The sequence below is a fragment of the Scophthalmus maximus genome, chromosome 5 (assembly GCF_022379125.1).
Source record: "Scophthalmus maximus strain ysfricsl-2021 chromosome 5, ASM2237912v1, whole genome shotgun sequence".
Classification (NCBI taxonomy): Eukaryota; Metazoa; Chordata; class Actinopteri; order Pleuronectiformes; family Scophthalmidae; genus Scophthalmus; species Scophthalmus maximus.
The window spans coordinates 15911812-15925000 of record NC_061519.1 but is presented as its reverse complement, the minus strand read 5'-3'; the positions used below and the strand labels follow the sequence as shown (position 1 = coordinate 15925000).

The following is a 13189-nucleotide window of genomic DNA, read 5'->3' as shown; positions in this document are numbered from 1 at the left end:
AATATTTGGAGAAGCATAATGGCTGAAAAAAATCGGATTCAAAACTTTGTCAATCAATGATTTACTTCTCAGTGGCCAGATAAGGAACGACTCATTGACAGCTGAATATTCAGATCTGCTGTCATATCAAAGGCAGCTTAATAACTGGTGAGACATATACAAATGTTTGATGCAGCATTTGCTCATTGTTGATGTTCTGTATCTGACTAAAACTTAAATATGAGCGTTTTAAACGCGCATGATATGTGAGGAAGTAACCTACTTCCTGCAGCTCTGCAGCTCTGCAGCTGCAGTCACTTGCATTCTCCACATTCTTCACTGAAACACCCATAAACAGTTTGGAGTATAATTGTCAGCTCAGGTTGCAGAACAAGTGAGCTGATGTGTGCCTCATTAATTTATAATAGAACCAGTCTGACATAATATAGGTTAGTGTACAGTAAATGAACCGTAAGATTCACCCCACCCACGCGGAGCAAAACCGCCAGCGCGTTTCGAGTACAGTACCATCCAACTTTCAAATTTCATGCAAGCCTATAGTTCTCCTTCACTCCTCTGCCCTTCCTCCGACGGTTGTTTTCATTCTCCTCTCATCTTGGTCGCTCCTTCTACTTGATTTCCCGCTCAGTCTGTTTTTTTTGCCCCATTTAATTCAGGCCACACCCATCCGTGGACAGGATGGTTCACATTACACTTTGGTAGCAACCCGCAAACACGCATACGCATGCACATACTCACACATAAAGCCATGCAGCGTGAGTTTAATTGGCTGGAGTAACATCAAGCACGACTTTATTGGAATAACCAGAAGCAACAGCAGTAGCAGCAGCAGCGTGTCCTTATTTACCCCCAACACTGTCGTCCATGCCATAAAGAAAGGCGTAGTAACAGTCTAGCATGGACGAGTAACAGCCAGAATACACACACACACACACACACACACACACACACACACACACACAGTAATACACACGGCATAGACTTTGTACTTTGTCCACCTGCCAGCGTGACACACCCACTGTCATCATGTCTGAGTTCTGGAAAAAAAAGGGAGCGTGTGTGAGCGTGTGCACGTGAGTGTGTAGGCGTATGTGTGTGTGTGTGTGTGTGTTATATCTGTGTTAGTGGTGCTGTTTCAGCGAGTTACTTTGTGTTATTACACTGTTCTGAGCCAAGATTACATTCCTGCAGAGCAGAGGGCGGGTGAATACCTCTTATTTATCTCTGTCTCTGTCTAAAATTCTCTCCGTCCCTCTGCGTCGGCCTCTATCTGTCTTTCCTCTCATTTTGCCCTTATTTTGACAGCATGTGTATATTCTGTATTTAGAGGGATCAGTCAGGTCAAGCACACATGCATAGACTCAGACTAACACACACACACTCTGAATGGTAGCCGGCCAGACAGACATGTGGGGTAAATATTAGCGGAGTTGCTAGTTGACATTGTTTTTTCATGATTTCAAACAAATTGTCCAGTCAGCCTCTGGGCAGTAAAATCCACATGCCACGCGTTCTCTGTGTGTAAGCATATGGTTATGAGTTCAGTGGGCTAATGTGTATTTGACACTGCTGTCAGACACTGCACACTACACAGACCGCTGCACGTGGCAGTTGTCGTTGTCGTTGCTGTGGCCAGTGGCGAACTGCTAAAAAGCCAGAGAATGAAATAGCACAGTTTAGTTTGTCTGCAGTGTTTAATTTAGCTCCTGGTTTAAATATTCTTTCTAGAATTCAGCGTGAGAGTGAAAACACCTTAGGGGAAATAACACTGGCATGTTAATGTTGACTGTATTTGATCAAGCCCTCCTTGACTGTTGTCTAAAAAAAGCTGTGTGCCACATGCAGACACAATCCAAATGTGTTGTTTGTCTGCATAACAGCCACAGATGGATGTGTGGAGTCCAAAGCTCCACTCATAGACGTGGGATCCTCACATTGGTTGCTGCACTGGCATGTCAACAGAGATTTATAGCCCAAAGATAAAAGATTGAGAATAAAAGAAAACAGGGCACCTGTGCTGAGTGTTGTAATGTCAAAGTAAGACCAAGACCCGGCTTTGAAAGGCTTGGCTTTTGTAGCACTGTGCTAATCTCCTCCCTGGGTACTGCAGCGATGCTACAACTCAGACTCTGTTTACTGGATTTACATGGGCTCCTGTCCTGTCGTCTGTTTGAGCCGGTTTCACTGGATAAGGGCTGAGGCACATTATGGAGGCTTTTTTACGGTGGTAGCTGGGGGGCTTTTTACGTCTCTGTCTCCCGGTGATGATGCGTCCATTCTAACTTCATTCTCACTTTCACGCTAGAGGGACTTGTGTTTGGACCAGACTAATCCTGGCCGACACACTCACACACACACACACCCACACACGCACGGACACACGCTTGCATTCGCACACACACACACACACACAAACGAGTCACTCTGTGGTCTGCTCATTTCGTGGTGTGTGTGCATCCTTGTCAGATCAGGACGGCTGTGCATTTTGTCTTTGAGCTTATGTGACGGAAGATCAGCGACAACAGCCCGTCTCTTCTTCTCAGTGTCAGCCGTCCCTTGTCCCTCCATCACACTGGGCCCCTTTATAACACCACTGATACAATGATTACTTCTCTCCCCTTTCTGTCCTTCTGTCCCTCTCTTTTAACATACAGACATACCATGAAAACCTCACATAGTGTCAGGGGTTTGTTTGTTCCAACAGTTGGCAAATCAAATCCGAGATCCTAAATACAAAGTTGCATACACATGAGTTAAAACTCATGTGTATGCACTCACATACATTTCTGACCAGTATTGGTATATTGGCATGTAACTAGGTTTGTATGAGCAGATTTTCACATATTTACTTATTAAAATGTGTAAACTCAATAAAATAATGCTGCTGATAGCTCCCTGTGATTTTTTGTCAAGATCATGTTGCAAGGTTCTGTGAATTAAACATATGCTTTAAGGTATTTCAACGTATGTAAGTTTTGAGTTAAGAATTTGTGTTATTCAGAATTTTGACGCCCTTTGACAGTTTTTTTCTGCAGACAAATGTAGGTTTCAAATATCGGTCAGCGGTCTCTTAGATTTGTAATAATCAGTATCGGCCCAGAAAAGGCCATATCGGGCGACCCCTTTTGTGAATATTTACTTTGTACTCAGTGTTTGTGAGATATATGTGACAGTGTTTGTGACAATATTTCAATCTTGAAGTTGGGATTGGCTTCATCCTGCGGTCCCACAGGAAGTTGTTTTGAATTCAGTTGGAGATCCCGAAGTGGTACCACATATGTCAGGCGTAGTTTTGGAAAAATGTGTCTGTGACAAAAACATTGCGTTTCCTCGATTTCATGCGTGCATCGTTTTTTTTTGTCAATTGCTTGTGTTTAAGTTGGTGTGAGTATGGCGGACTCAGCCACCACTATATAAAGACATACTTGGTGATATTTGAATCCATTTAATGTTAAAAATTGTGTAAATTTGTATTGTGACTATTGATTGGACTTTTAAATGACAAAAAGGGGCGGGGTGAAATAGTTTTGCGTAATTTAATTGGCTCCTCAGATCGATAACTGATCTGGCTTTTCGTCTACCCTTCCCTGTCTCTAACTTTCTATTTCTTTCTCTTTCTTATCGACCTTCTCATTACCCCTCACATGCGAACAGTCACATATCCAGTCGTCAGTCAGCTCAGCCATTATCCTCCATTAGACAAGCGAGAGAGGAGCTCGAGGGCACAGCTACTCACTTTGACTAAACTCTCTCAACACCTTTTGCACGCTGCCCCTCCCTCTCGCAAGCAGTTGTGAAAGGCACAAGAATTTAAGGCAGAAACAAAGTCGTGATAGCTGATCATCTGTTTTTGTCTCTTTTTTCAGTTTATTTAGTTTTTTTTCAAGTGCAGAATCCCCACCTCAGGGCCTGTCAAACCCACAGCTTTTGGTCTTAATTACTCTCTCCTTTTAGTCTGATTCAGCATTCTGATCCCTCTTAATGCTTTGTGTAGGCCAGGGGGGGAAACTGTACTACAAAACTCCATGAATCCCAACTTTAACATTGCAATGTTAAAGTTTTGTTTTTGTGACATTAAGCTGGAAGTCACTATTGTTTCCTTTCTGGCTGGTCAAGAGGATCCATCATGTGTCCTTGTGTTTGACCTCGAAGAGGGGAACCACCTGAAGTCCACTCAGTGTTGATAAGCGCCCTGATACGTTTTGTTTGACATGCACAGGCCACTTCACTCTTTGTTAACTCTGTCTGCTGCACTGCTCGTACTGGTACCAAGTGCACAACTGGTATCATCAGGTTCAGAATTAGTATCGTTAGCATAACTCTCATTCTATAATAATCTATTGCAGTGAAATATTTTTTTTATTTTTTTTTATTTTTTTATATGTATTTTAGATTAATTCAAGATTCAAGGTTCAATAACTTAATTGTCATTGTGCAAGCACAAAGAACTTATTAAAGTGTCATTCACAAATCAAACTGTGCTTGTTCTACAGATTTACAAAGGAAAATATACATGATATAAAATAATAATAATATATTACTATATAGTAATAAGAGTATGCAAAAGAAGTACAGAATAAAGTTCTTCAGTAAAATAGAAGTAAACACAAGTCGAGGTTACAAGGATGCAAAGGAATATAGAGGCATGATCAATAATGTAAAAAGAAGAATGATAAATTCTATGACCAGTATAAAATTGTGGATTTTTGGATTGGATTTGGGGATAGAATTCCCACTTTTATTGATTTAAAACTGCGATGAGAGTAAAGACATTTCCAATGACTGGAATTCAGTAACTTTGGTTTATTATCCAGTTTGATAGAGGACAGTAATTCCTCTTAATGTCCATCCTGCCTTAACACACCAGTTGTTAAATTGTCTCCCCGCATCCAAGAAAAGAAGGAACACAAGGCTTTAAACTGCAGTAAGAGTGAGAGAATAAGAGGGTTGACAGCATCCTGCTTGTGGTAGTGCCAAGTTAGAAGGAGATAATCACATGCAGAAAAGGATTAAGCCAGTTGACAGTGGGATTTGAGCTGTGGATAGGATTACAGTCTATATCAGATTAGCATGATACACGCCAGATTAAATCCACCAAGGGCTGCAAACCAAATTAATCATCTGCCAGTTGTTTTTTTTCTTGGCCACTGATTGAATAGACTTTGTCTGTGTTCCTATACAGTACAGGTATCACAGAACTGAGGAGAAAGTGAACCCTCTGGGGGGGGGGTTGAAGAGGGAGAACAGAAAGTCAAAGACAGGTGTATAGAAGAGAAAAGGAGTTGTGACTTGCCTCATAACAATTTTTCCTGCTCTTGATGAGTTAAGATGGATTGCAAGGCTGCCACTGTGACACGGTAAACGATGGAGACAAAAAGATGGGGAAGACATCTTATGTTCGTCAAAGGATTTTTCCTTCTATGTGCCTTTCTCTGCAACAAATGACAACCCCCCCCCCTTTTCTTTTTGCTTGCAATTTTAGCATTTGTTTAGTATTCTAATACACATCATAAAGCAATACTCAGTAATGTTTGTTTTTTTTATATCTATCTGTGTGACGGGGAATTTGTAAGAGTGCATTTGCTATTGATCTAGACGCTCTTCAATAAGAAAGGTCTATTCAAAGATGAGCCGAAGTTCTAGAAGTAAAGTCTAACCGTTGGTATCACATGCTACTACATTACTCATCTTTGAAGTTTTGCAGTGGCTGATTAAGTTAGATGGCAGCCTTTGATCCTCTTGGAACCTGTGAGGCCCACAGAGCGAGAAGAGAGCACACCTCAGTCATTTCAGAAACAACCCCAGCGATGTTATTGACGCCTCGATGCCGTCTGGACCTTGTGATTTCTGCGCAATGACCCCCCCCACCCCACCCCCAACTGGGGAGCGGAGCTCGCAGATGATTAAATGAACGTTCCCAGGCCGCATCATGTACTCACACTGCGAGCACTGGATGGCTTTCATAAAGTGCTGCGGCTCCAGTCGATACCTGTGCGATTGCTCTGTTATTAGGGATAATGAAAAGTGTGGAAATAACCTTGTTAGCCCTCACAGGAGAAGAAGCAGCACTCCAGCGAACAGAGACTGTAGAGAGAATTTTGGCGTAAATAAAGTCACATGAAAGTACGTGTGTGAGAAGAGATAGAGATAGCAGGAGAGCGAGAGCGAGAGGACGGGGGTCAGGAACAGAGAAGTCTAAGTTTGGATCCAGGGCTCCTGTGTACGTGACATCTGACCCAAGGCATTTCTGAGAACCAACACCCTCTGAAGTGTGAATAGCTCATTGCTGTGTGCGTGTGTGTGTGTGTTTGTGTATGTGTGTGTGCGAATTGTTAGGTTTAGGTGGCTGTTTTTCTCATTTGCAGTTTGTTCATTACTGAAACGTTGAAATCACCTTAATAATGTCCATCCACACAAACCTGTTGTGCTCTTCTGGCTGACCTTATCTGTCGATCCGTGCCGTAGCTCATTGCGGCCTATGATCCATTTCTCTCTGCTGTTGTTAAGTGAGGCTGGTAAAGCATCACAAGGGGCATATTGTAACTATTATCATAGATTAACTTGTCCTTTCCCTGCCTCCTCCATATCCCCATAAGCCCCTAACCTCACATCAGCTCCCCCGACCACTAAGCTGCACAACGCTGTGTACTTTGCGTCCCATCAGGGAGATACAGACACACACTTACAAGAGTGTGTGTTCATGGTCTGATGTAGAAACTCAAGCCCCAGCAAAGTAACAACCCTGCCTCTCATAATAGTGTGGGATATCTTCTTCACCCTCTTCAAAAACAGGGTTAGCTTCTCTATATTTTTCAATTCGTATATTTTAAATTTATTTGTGTAGATATTGTATATATTTTTAATGTGTGCTGTGTGAAACGTGCTGCTGCTACACTGGAATTTCCCAGTTTGGGATGAATAAAGTATCTATCTATCTATCTATATTTAATGCTGAATTAGGTGGCTAAAAACAAAAACAAAAAAAATGGAAATCAATTGTACTCTGTACTGTAAAAGGATATTATTGATTAATGAATTGCTGACTACTCTTTTGGTTGCTTAATGCTTGCAAATACACTGAACACCCACATCTCAATATGCTTAGATTCTTGTACGCTTTACGTTTCCAGTGATGTGCAAGATGCCTCACTGACTGTCAGGAAGTTCAAGTTTACATCATGCCGTGTGCCATGATCAGCACATGGTCTGTTGATATGTTTTATATTTAATGCCATGTTCAAGTGCACAGTATAGACGGAGAGACAAACCGCCGGGCATGGTCCTTTGAGTCCCTCCTCTGCTCTCCAGCAGAACAAAGCTTCTTTCACAGTGTGAGTGAGGAGACGGGGCTTTCATCTCTGCGTATGTTTGGACAGAAGTCAGTGGAACGCAGGAGAGGGAGCAGGGCAGTCTCACACCACAACATCCACCACAACACTAGAGTTTATGCTACAGTGATTAACTGTGGCTGGCCAGAGTACATTTTGGAAGATGATATATACAATACATTGAAATTTGTAGGATTCATATTCATTGGTGATGCTTCATGTCACTGATACATATTCCATGGTGTAACAAACTAATTCCAGAAACTTTGAATAAATAAATCTGAAGCTCGCAGGAATTTTATTTTCTTCCAGTTCTTCCAAATCTGGGGGTGCGGATCTCCTAAAAGGTCAGATGATAGATCTAAGGCGTCATGGCAGGATTTACAGGATAGGAAAGAGGAAAAACATTATTTCTTCGTTTTTTCTTTTAAGTTACACAGTGTTACTTCTTCAGGCCTCTACGAATTATTAAAATGAAAAGAAGAATCCCACTTTTGTTTGAACTCACAACTCACTGACATATGCAGTCTGTAATAAGGGGTTGCAAGCTGGTATTATTTCAAGTTACATTTATTTGTATGGCAACTTTCAGCAACAATGCAATTTTAAGTGCTTTACTTGACATTAAGACAAAATGCAAATAAATTAAAATACAAGGCAATATAAATAGACACCTTTAAATCAGACTGTGTAGTTACAGCGCAGTGCAAGATGGGAATTAATATCCCCAGGTTAAAAGAAATTGAAACAACTTTGAGCAGACTTGATCTTTCAGGTAGTTTTTCCAAGATATAGTGCCTGAACTGAAAACTGTTGTTTTGCTTTGCAAACAGACATTTTCCGTTGTTGATAGTAGACAGTGACATTCAGTATTTTGACCCTAAGCTCCTTGGTGCTTTACGAACCAACAGCAGTGAGCAATCACAGGTCAAAAAGTTTGGGCGCAGCAGCTTTATGAGACACATTTTCACCGTTGCCCATAAGAAGAAACCAGTTTTTCTTCTCTCGTCTGCTGCTCTACTCTTCCTTTCACCCAGACATGCGCACTGTTATATCTTGCTGCATGTTTCGTCTCCTCTCCTGAAAGGGTTGGGATGCAGCCCCACCCAGCATTCTTTACACATTGGTTCATTGTTTGTTTGAATCCCATACAGTCACAAAAGCGAGGGTGTGTGTGTGTGCGTGTGTGCGTGCTTGCTTGCTTGTGTGTGTGTGTGTGTGTGTGTGTGTGTGTGTGTGTGTCTGTGTGTGTGTGCGTGTGTGTGTTTGAGAGACAGAGCGATCAGGGTGGGACATGTTATTACAACTTATCATCTATCAGAGTGCACGGTAGCCAGTGGGATTATTGTTCCCAGTTTGGCCTGGAGTTTGGCAAGAAAGATCTCAGCAGGAGTAGCACAGAGCCTCAGTATTAATACATTAAAGTCACAACAAAACATTTATTTGATGACTAGGACTATGATTCAATATTATAATATCTTTCAATGTTTGTTCATGCTGGATTATGTGATCCTTGGTAAAGCAATGTGGTCAGGATCAGGTCGTAGTGTGCTTTGCTGTGAGGCTTAAGTTTGCATTACCTGCTCTGAAAGCCATATCTGCCTCGTCACCAGGTGTAGAAAAAAAAAATATCCTGAAACACATTTTGATGAAGTCAAATATGTAATGACTCTGGAGGACTCAGCTAATGACCAGGATGAATCATTCCCAAGCTTCTCGCTTAATTGTTTTCATCATTCCTGGCATACGGACAGAGCAGTGACAATAAGTTTATTCACTAAACATGTTGCCATCAGGTATCTTCTCACAGTGCCACGAAAAATGTTGGTTTGAAGCTTTCTATAGCACATCTGATTTTTTTGCGGGGGTTTTGCATTCTTACCTTTAGATTGTGTCAGTGCAACAAGATAATGTAATTCTCTGCTCCAGTTCCCCCAATGGAGACAGGGATAAGAAGTCATATGAATGATGTCTGTATCAGACCTGCAGAATCAGCGTTTTGATGATAGTTGCATTACAGGGACATATACAAAAAAAGTTCAGGACACTGGACAGAGACTGGTGGCCTATGGACACCTTTTACTCAGAGTCAACTGTATTCATAGTGTTCCTGTATCTGCCGGCGATCAGGAAGATTTCAGGAATCACAGCATTGTTAGAGCGTGTGTGACTGGCTGCTCTGTTGCCGTGGACACCGTCTCTAGCTGCTCCTCCTCAAGGCCACTGATGTCACAATAACAGTCACAAACATGATGTGAGGGGCGACGTCCTCCTCCTCCTTTCTTTTAGACTGCTCCATTTTCTCTCCCTCCCTCTCTCTCTCTCTCTCTCTCTCTCTCTCTCTCTCTCTCTCCTTCCTGTATGTGAGGACCCACACTAATCACGTCTCCTGCAACTTCTAAAATTTCCCTGACACAGCCCAGCTCTCGCTATGCAGAGTTACTATGACTCTCTCTCTCTCTCACTCACACAGCCTGACGTTTCCTCTTCTGGGACCTGATTTTTAATTCAAAATGGCTGCCGGTGTAAGTTGATTGCTCTCTCTTTGGATGACTCAGCAGGAAGGTAAATGTGGTCATAACTAGGGTCAAAACCACACGTTTCTTTCTCAAACATGGGCCTAACCCTTAACACACACGCTGCCGTTGTGAAGCCAGGGGTCAACAGACAGGGTTTTGTGGGGTGAAAGCAATGTGATCCTCCAGCCCCCCACCCCCCCTTACACACACACTCACTCTCCCCTCATTGCATGCCATTGTCACTCTATTAGAACCTGCTTTCAGCTCCTCTCGTCTCTCACACATGACGCACACACAACTCTCAGGGTTGTCAGTGTCAGACTTTATCTGAATAACGGCATATGCTTTGCCGTTATTTAAAGCATATGCACACAGTGGTTGGTCGGTTGAACAACCTGGTCGGTCTTGCACGTTGACAAAAAAATTATGTTCATGTTTGTGTGTGTGTGTGTGTGTGTGTGTGTTTGTGTATGTGCGTATGTTTCATTACATCTAATGGAAAATTCTTTGAGCTTCACTTTAGTCTTATTTTCTTCTATTTCTTTGGTACGGCTTAAAAAATTCAAAAATATCAACTAGTATATCACAGTGGATCTCTACTAGAATTTCAAAGTAAGACAGACACACGTACTGAAATATGAACCATGTATTCATTTAGCTCTCCACCAGATATTTTATGTGGAAACAAGCCACTGACACACTCTTCATCCATGTGCTCCCTTCAGTTAGCGAGGCATTAGGAGAGCTGACGCGGACACGGCTGTAATCCTGCTCCATGCATGCTGTATTGATGTCACCTGCCTTGTGCAACGCACATTTTAAATAATCTTTAAAATGAGATCCAAAGAGAAGTTGAGACAAGTTGACAAAAAAAAAAAAATCTTAATATGTCTTACTCCCTGCTCCCTAATCTCCGACCTCTTTCCCTCACACCTGTCTGGTGCTCCAGTGTCAGTGAAAGTGTGGGATGGGAGGGAGAGGGCGGATGAAGTCATGACAGAGTATAGAGCTGAGTCCCAGTGGGGACAGCTCTGTCAGCGAGGGAGAGCACAGACTGCCACAGTCAGCTCAGCTGTGCCACAGGGTTGTCAGTAAATATACGTCTTTCCTAAACCGTGGACGTGCTTGTGCCGGCATTTCTTCCTATGTTTGCTTGATGTGTATCCGCCACCTGTTACCCGAACACGACCGCGATCTGCGTGTATTCATTAGTATACATTCTTGCCCGTGGGAGAATGTGTGTGAGTCAGACTTCTTCCAAAACTCCTCTCCAGACTGAAGGTATAATTGGACACACACGGCAGGCAGCAAAAAGGGATCCCTGTCATAGATAATTATTTGAAGGCTTTGAAGTGTGACCTCCGGGTGACTTCTGATATAATATACATACGGATCATATGAGTGGACAGTATTTATAGTCGGTTAAACATGTAGCTCAGCCGGACGTCTGGAAAGCAGAGTCACAGTGGGGCCTAGCACACACACACACACACACACACACACACACACACACACACACACAAACACACACACACACACACCACACTCTTTCTAAACGTATTGGTATTGTAAAATGGATCTTGATCATGGTTGAAATAGAAACCACAAGGAAATATACATTTTTAAATTAGTCAGCATGGAAGGATCACAACCCAGTTAGACTAAGAACATGCGGACACTTTCACGGAGCACAAGTAAAATTTGTGACCAACTCAGTCAGCCAATCAATATGCAAAAACTCTACCCATTTGACAAAAAATTGTACTGACACCGCATTTCTCAATCTGTTTTTTGCATTTTTGTCACTCCTGCATACGTCCTTCAGGGCCGTTGTTCCAGAGAGAACTGCAAGTATCTGCACCCTCCTCCCCACCTAAAGACCCAGCTGGAGATCAATGGCAGGAACAACCTGATCCAGCAGAAGAACATGGCCATGCTGGCCCAGCAGATGCAGCTGGCCAATGCCATGATGCCCGGCACACAGCTACCACCTATGGTGAGAGGACACACACGTTTGAACACACCACAACTACTGCCCATGGTGAGACCACATCCAATATAAAAGCTCACACATATACCATCCCTGCTTGTGTGGCTCTTTTGGACTTATTCCGTCAGCCCCTCTCTGTTGCTCCTACGAAAAGCTGACTGTTTGTGGCTCTTTGCCCGTTTTCATCCACAGCCGTATCATTTCTCCGCTCTCTTCCAGCCCATGTTCTCGATGGCGCCAGGAATGGCCACCAACGCTAGTGCGGCGGCAGCACTTGCATCCGCAGCCTTTAATCCCTACCTGAGCCCTGTGTCACCAAGCATGATGCCCCAGGAGATCCTACCCAACACCCCTGTGCTCATGACCTCCAGCCCCAACGTCAGCCAAGTTCCCAACGCTGCCGCCGCCGCAGCCCAGAAACTGCTGAGAACGGACCGACTTGAGGTAACAGACGGACTGATGGATGGTTTTCTCAACATTTTTGTTTTGTTTTGTGGCAAAGAATCAACCCCCCCAAATATAAAACATTCCAGGGAAAGCTCTATAAAGATCTACTTCATGTTTGTCTGTCTTAGTGGGAGAAGCGTCACCCAGCACCATAATGAGCCAATAAACAAGACAAGTGCTGTTAACTAGTGGTTTAGCAAGCATAAGAATAACAACGTCCTTTATTAGACTTGCTTGAACTGTTTCTGAAACTGATTTGCAACATTAATAACATGTCCTGTGATGCAACTTGGGAGCTAATTAAACCATAACACATAGAATGCTATATTTCATCGGCATTCCGATGTTGGGTGATTTGTTTCGTAATTTGTCTCACTCGAGCATCACAGATGAGCCAGGACTTTTTGAGAATTCATTTTACTTGGCGAGAGCAGTAAAAGTTAATGGACTGTACTTATATAGCATTTTTCTGGTCTTATTGACCACACAAAGCGCTTTACAGCACAAGTCACATTGTCCCATATTCATACAGCGCTGCTGTTCACTGTGCTTTTTTCCTATTACATCCATACACATTCATACACTGCCGGAAGGGCAGCCAGAGGCAATTTAGGGTTAAGTGTCTTGCCCAAGGACACATCAGCATGCGGACTGAGGGAAGCCAGGATCGAACTGCCGACCTTCCAGTTGGTGGACGACCGATTCTACCCCCTCCTGAGCCACAGCCGCCCTAAGTAGCAGATTCAGAATAGAAATGGCGAAGGAACACGCTCTTTCTCGTCAGGACGAACTCAGAACTGCTCAAAGAATTTATTTTTTTTGCGCCAATTCAGTCGGAAGCTACTGTCAGCAGAGGAATAAGGGAAATAGCAGCTACTTACTTCCCATGCGTTCATGACAACGCT

At 43.0% G+C, this 13189-nt stretch overlaps 1 protein-coding gene across 28 annotated transcripts in view; it reads left to right on the top strand.

The window, feature by feature from the left end:
- The window catches only part of LOC118310597 (muscleblind-like protein 1), a 47490-nt gene that overhangs the window by 24285 nt on the left and 10016 nt on the right, over window positions 1-13189 (top strand). For 17 of the 28 annotated variants that reach the window (XM_047331861.1, XM_035633650.2, XM_035633664.2 and 14 more), the window contains 2 exons: window positions 11673-11888; window positions 12030-12281. In XM_047331861.1, the coding sequence (XP_047187817.1) occupies window positions 11775-11888; window positions 12030-12281 (366 nt within the window). In that variant the 5' untranslated portion in view covers window positions 11673-11774. The remainder of the gene's footprint in view (window positions 1-11672; window positions 11889-12029; window positions 12282-13189) is intronic. The other 11 variants (XM_047331857.1, XM_047331860.1, XM_047331858.1 and 8 more) reach the window with 3 other exon arrangements.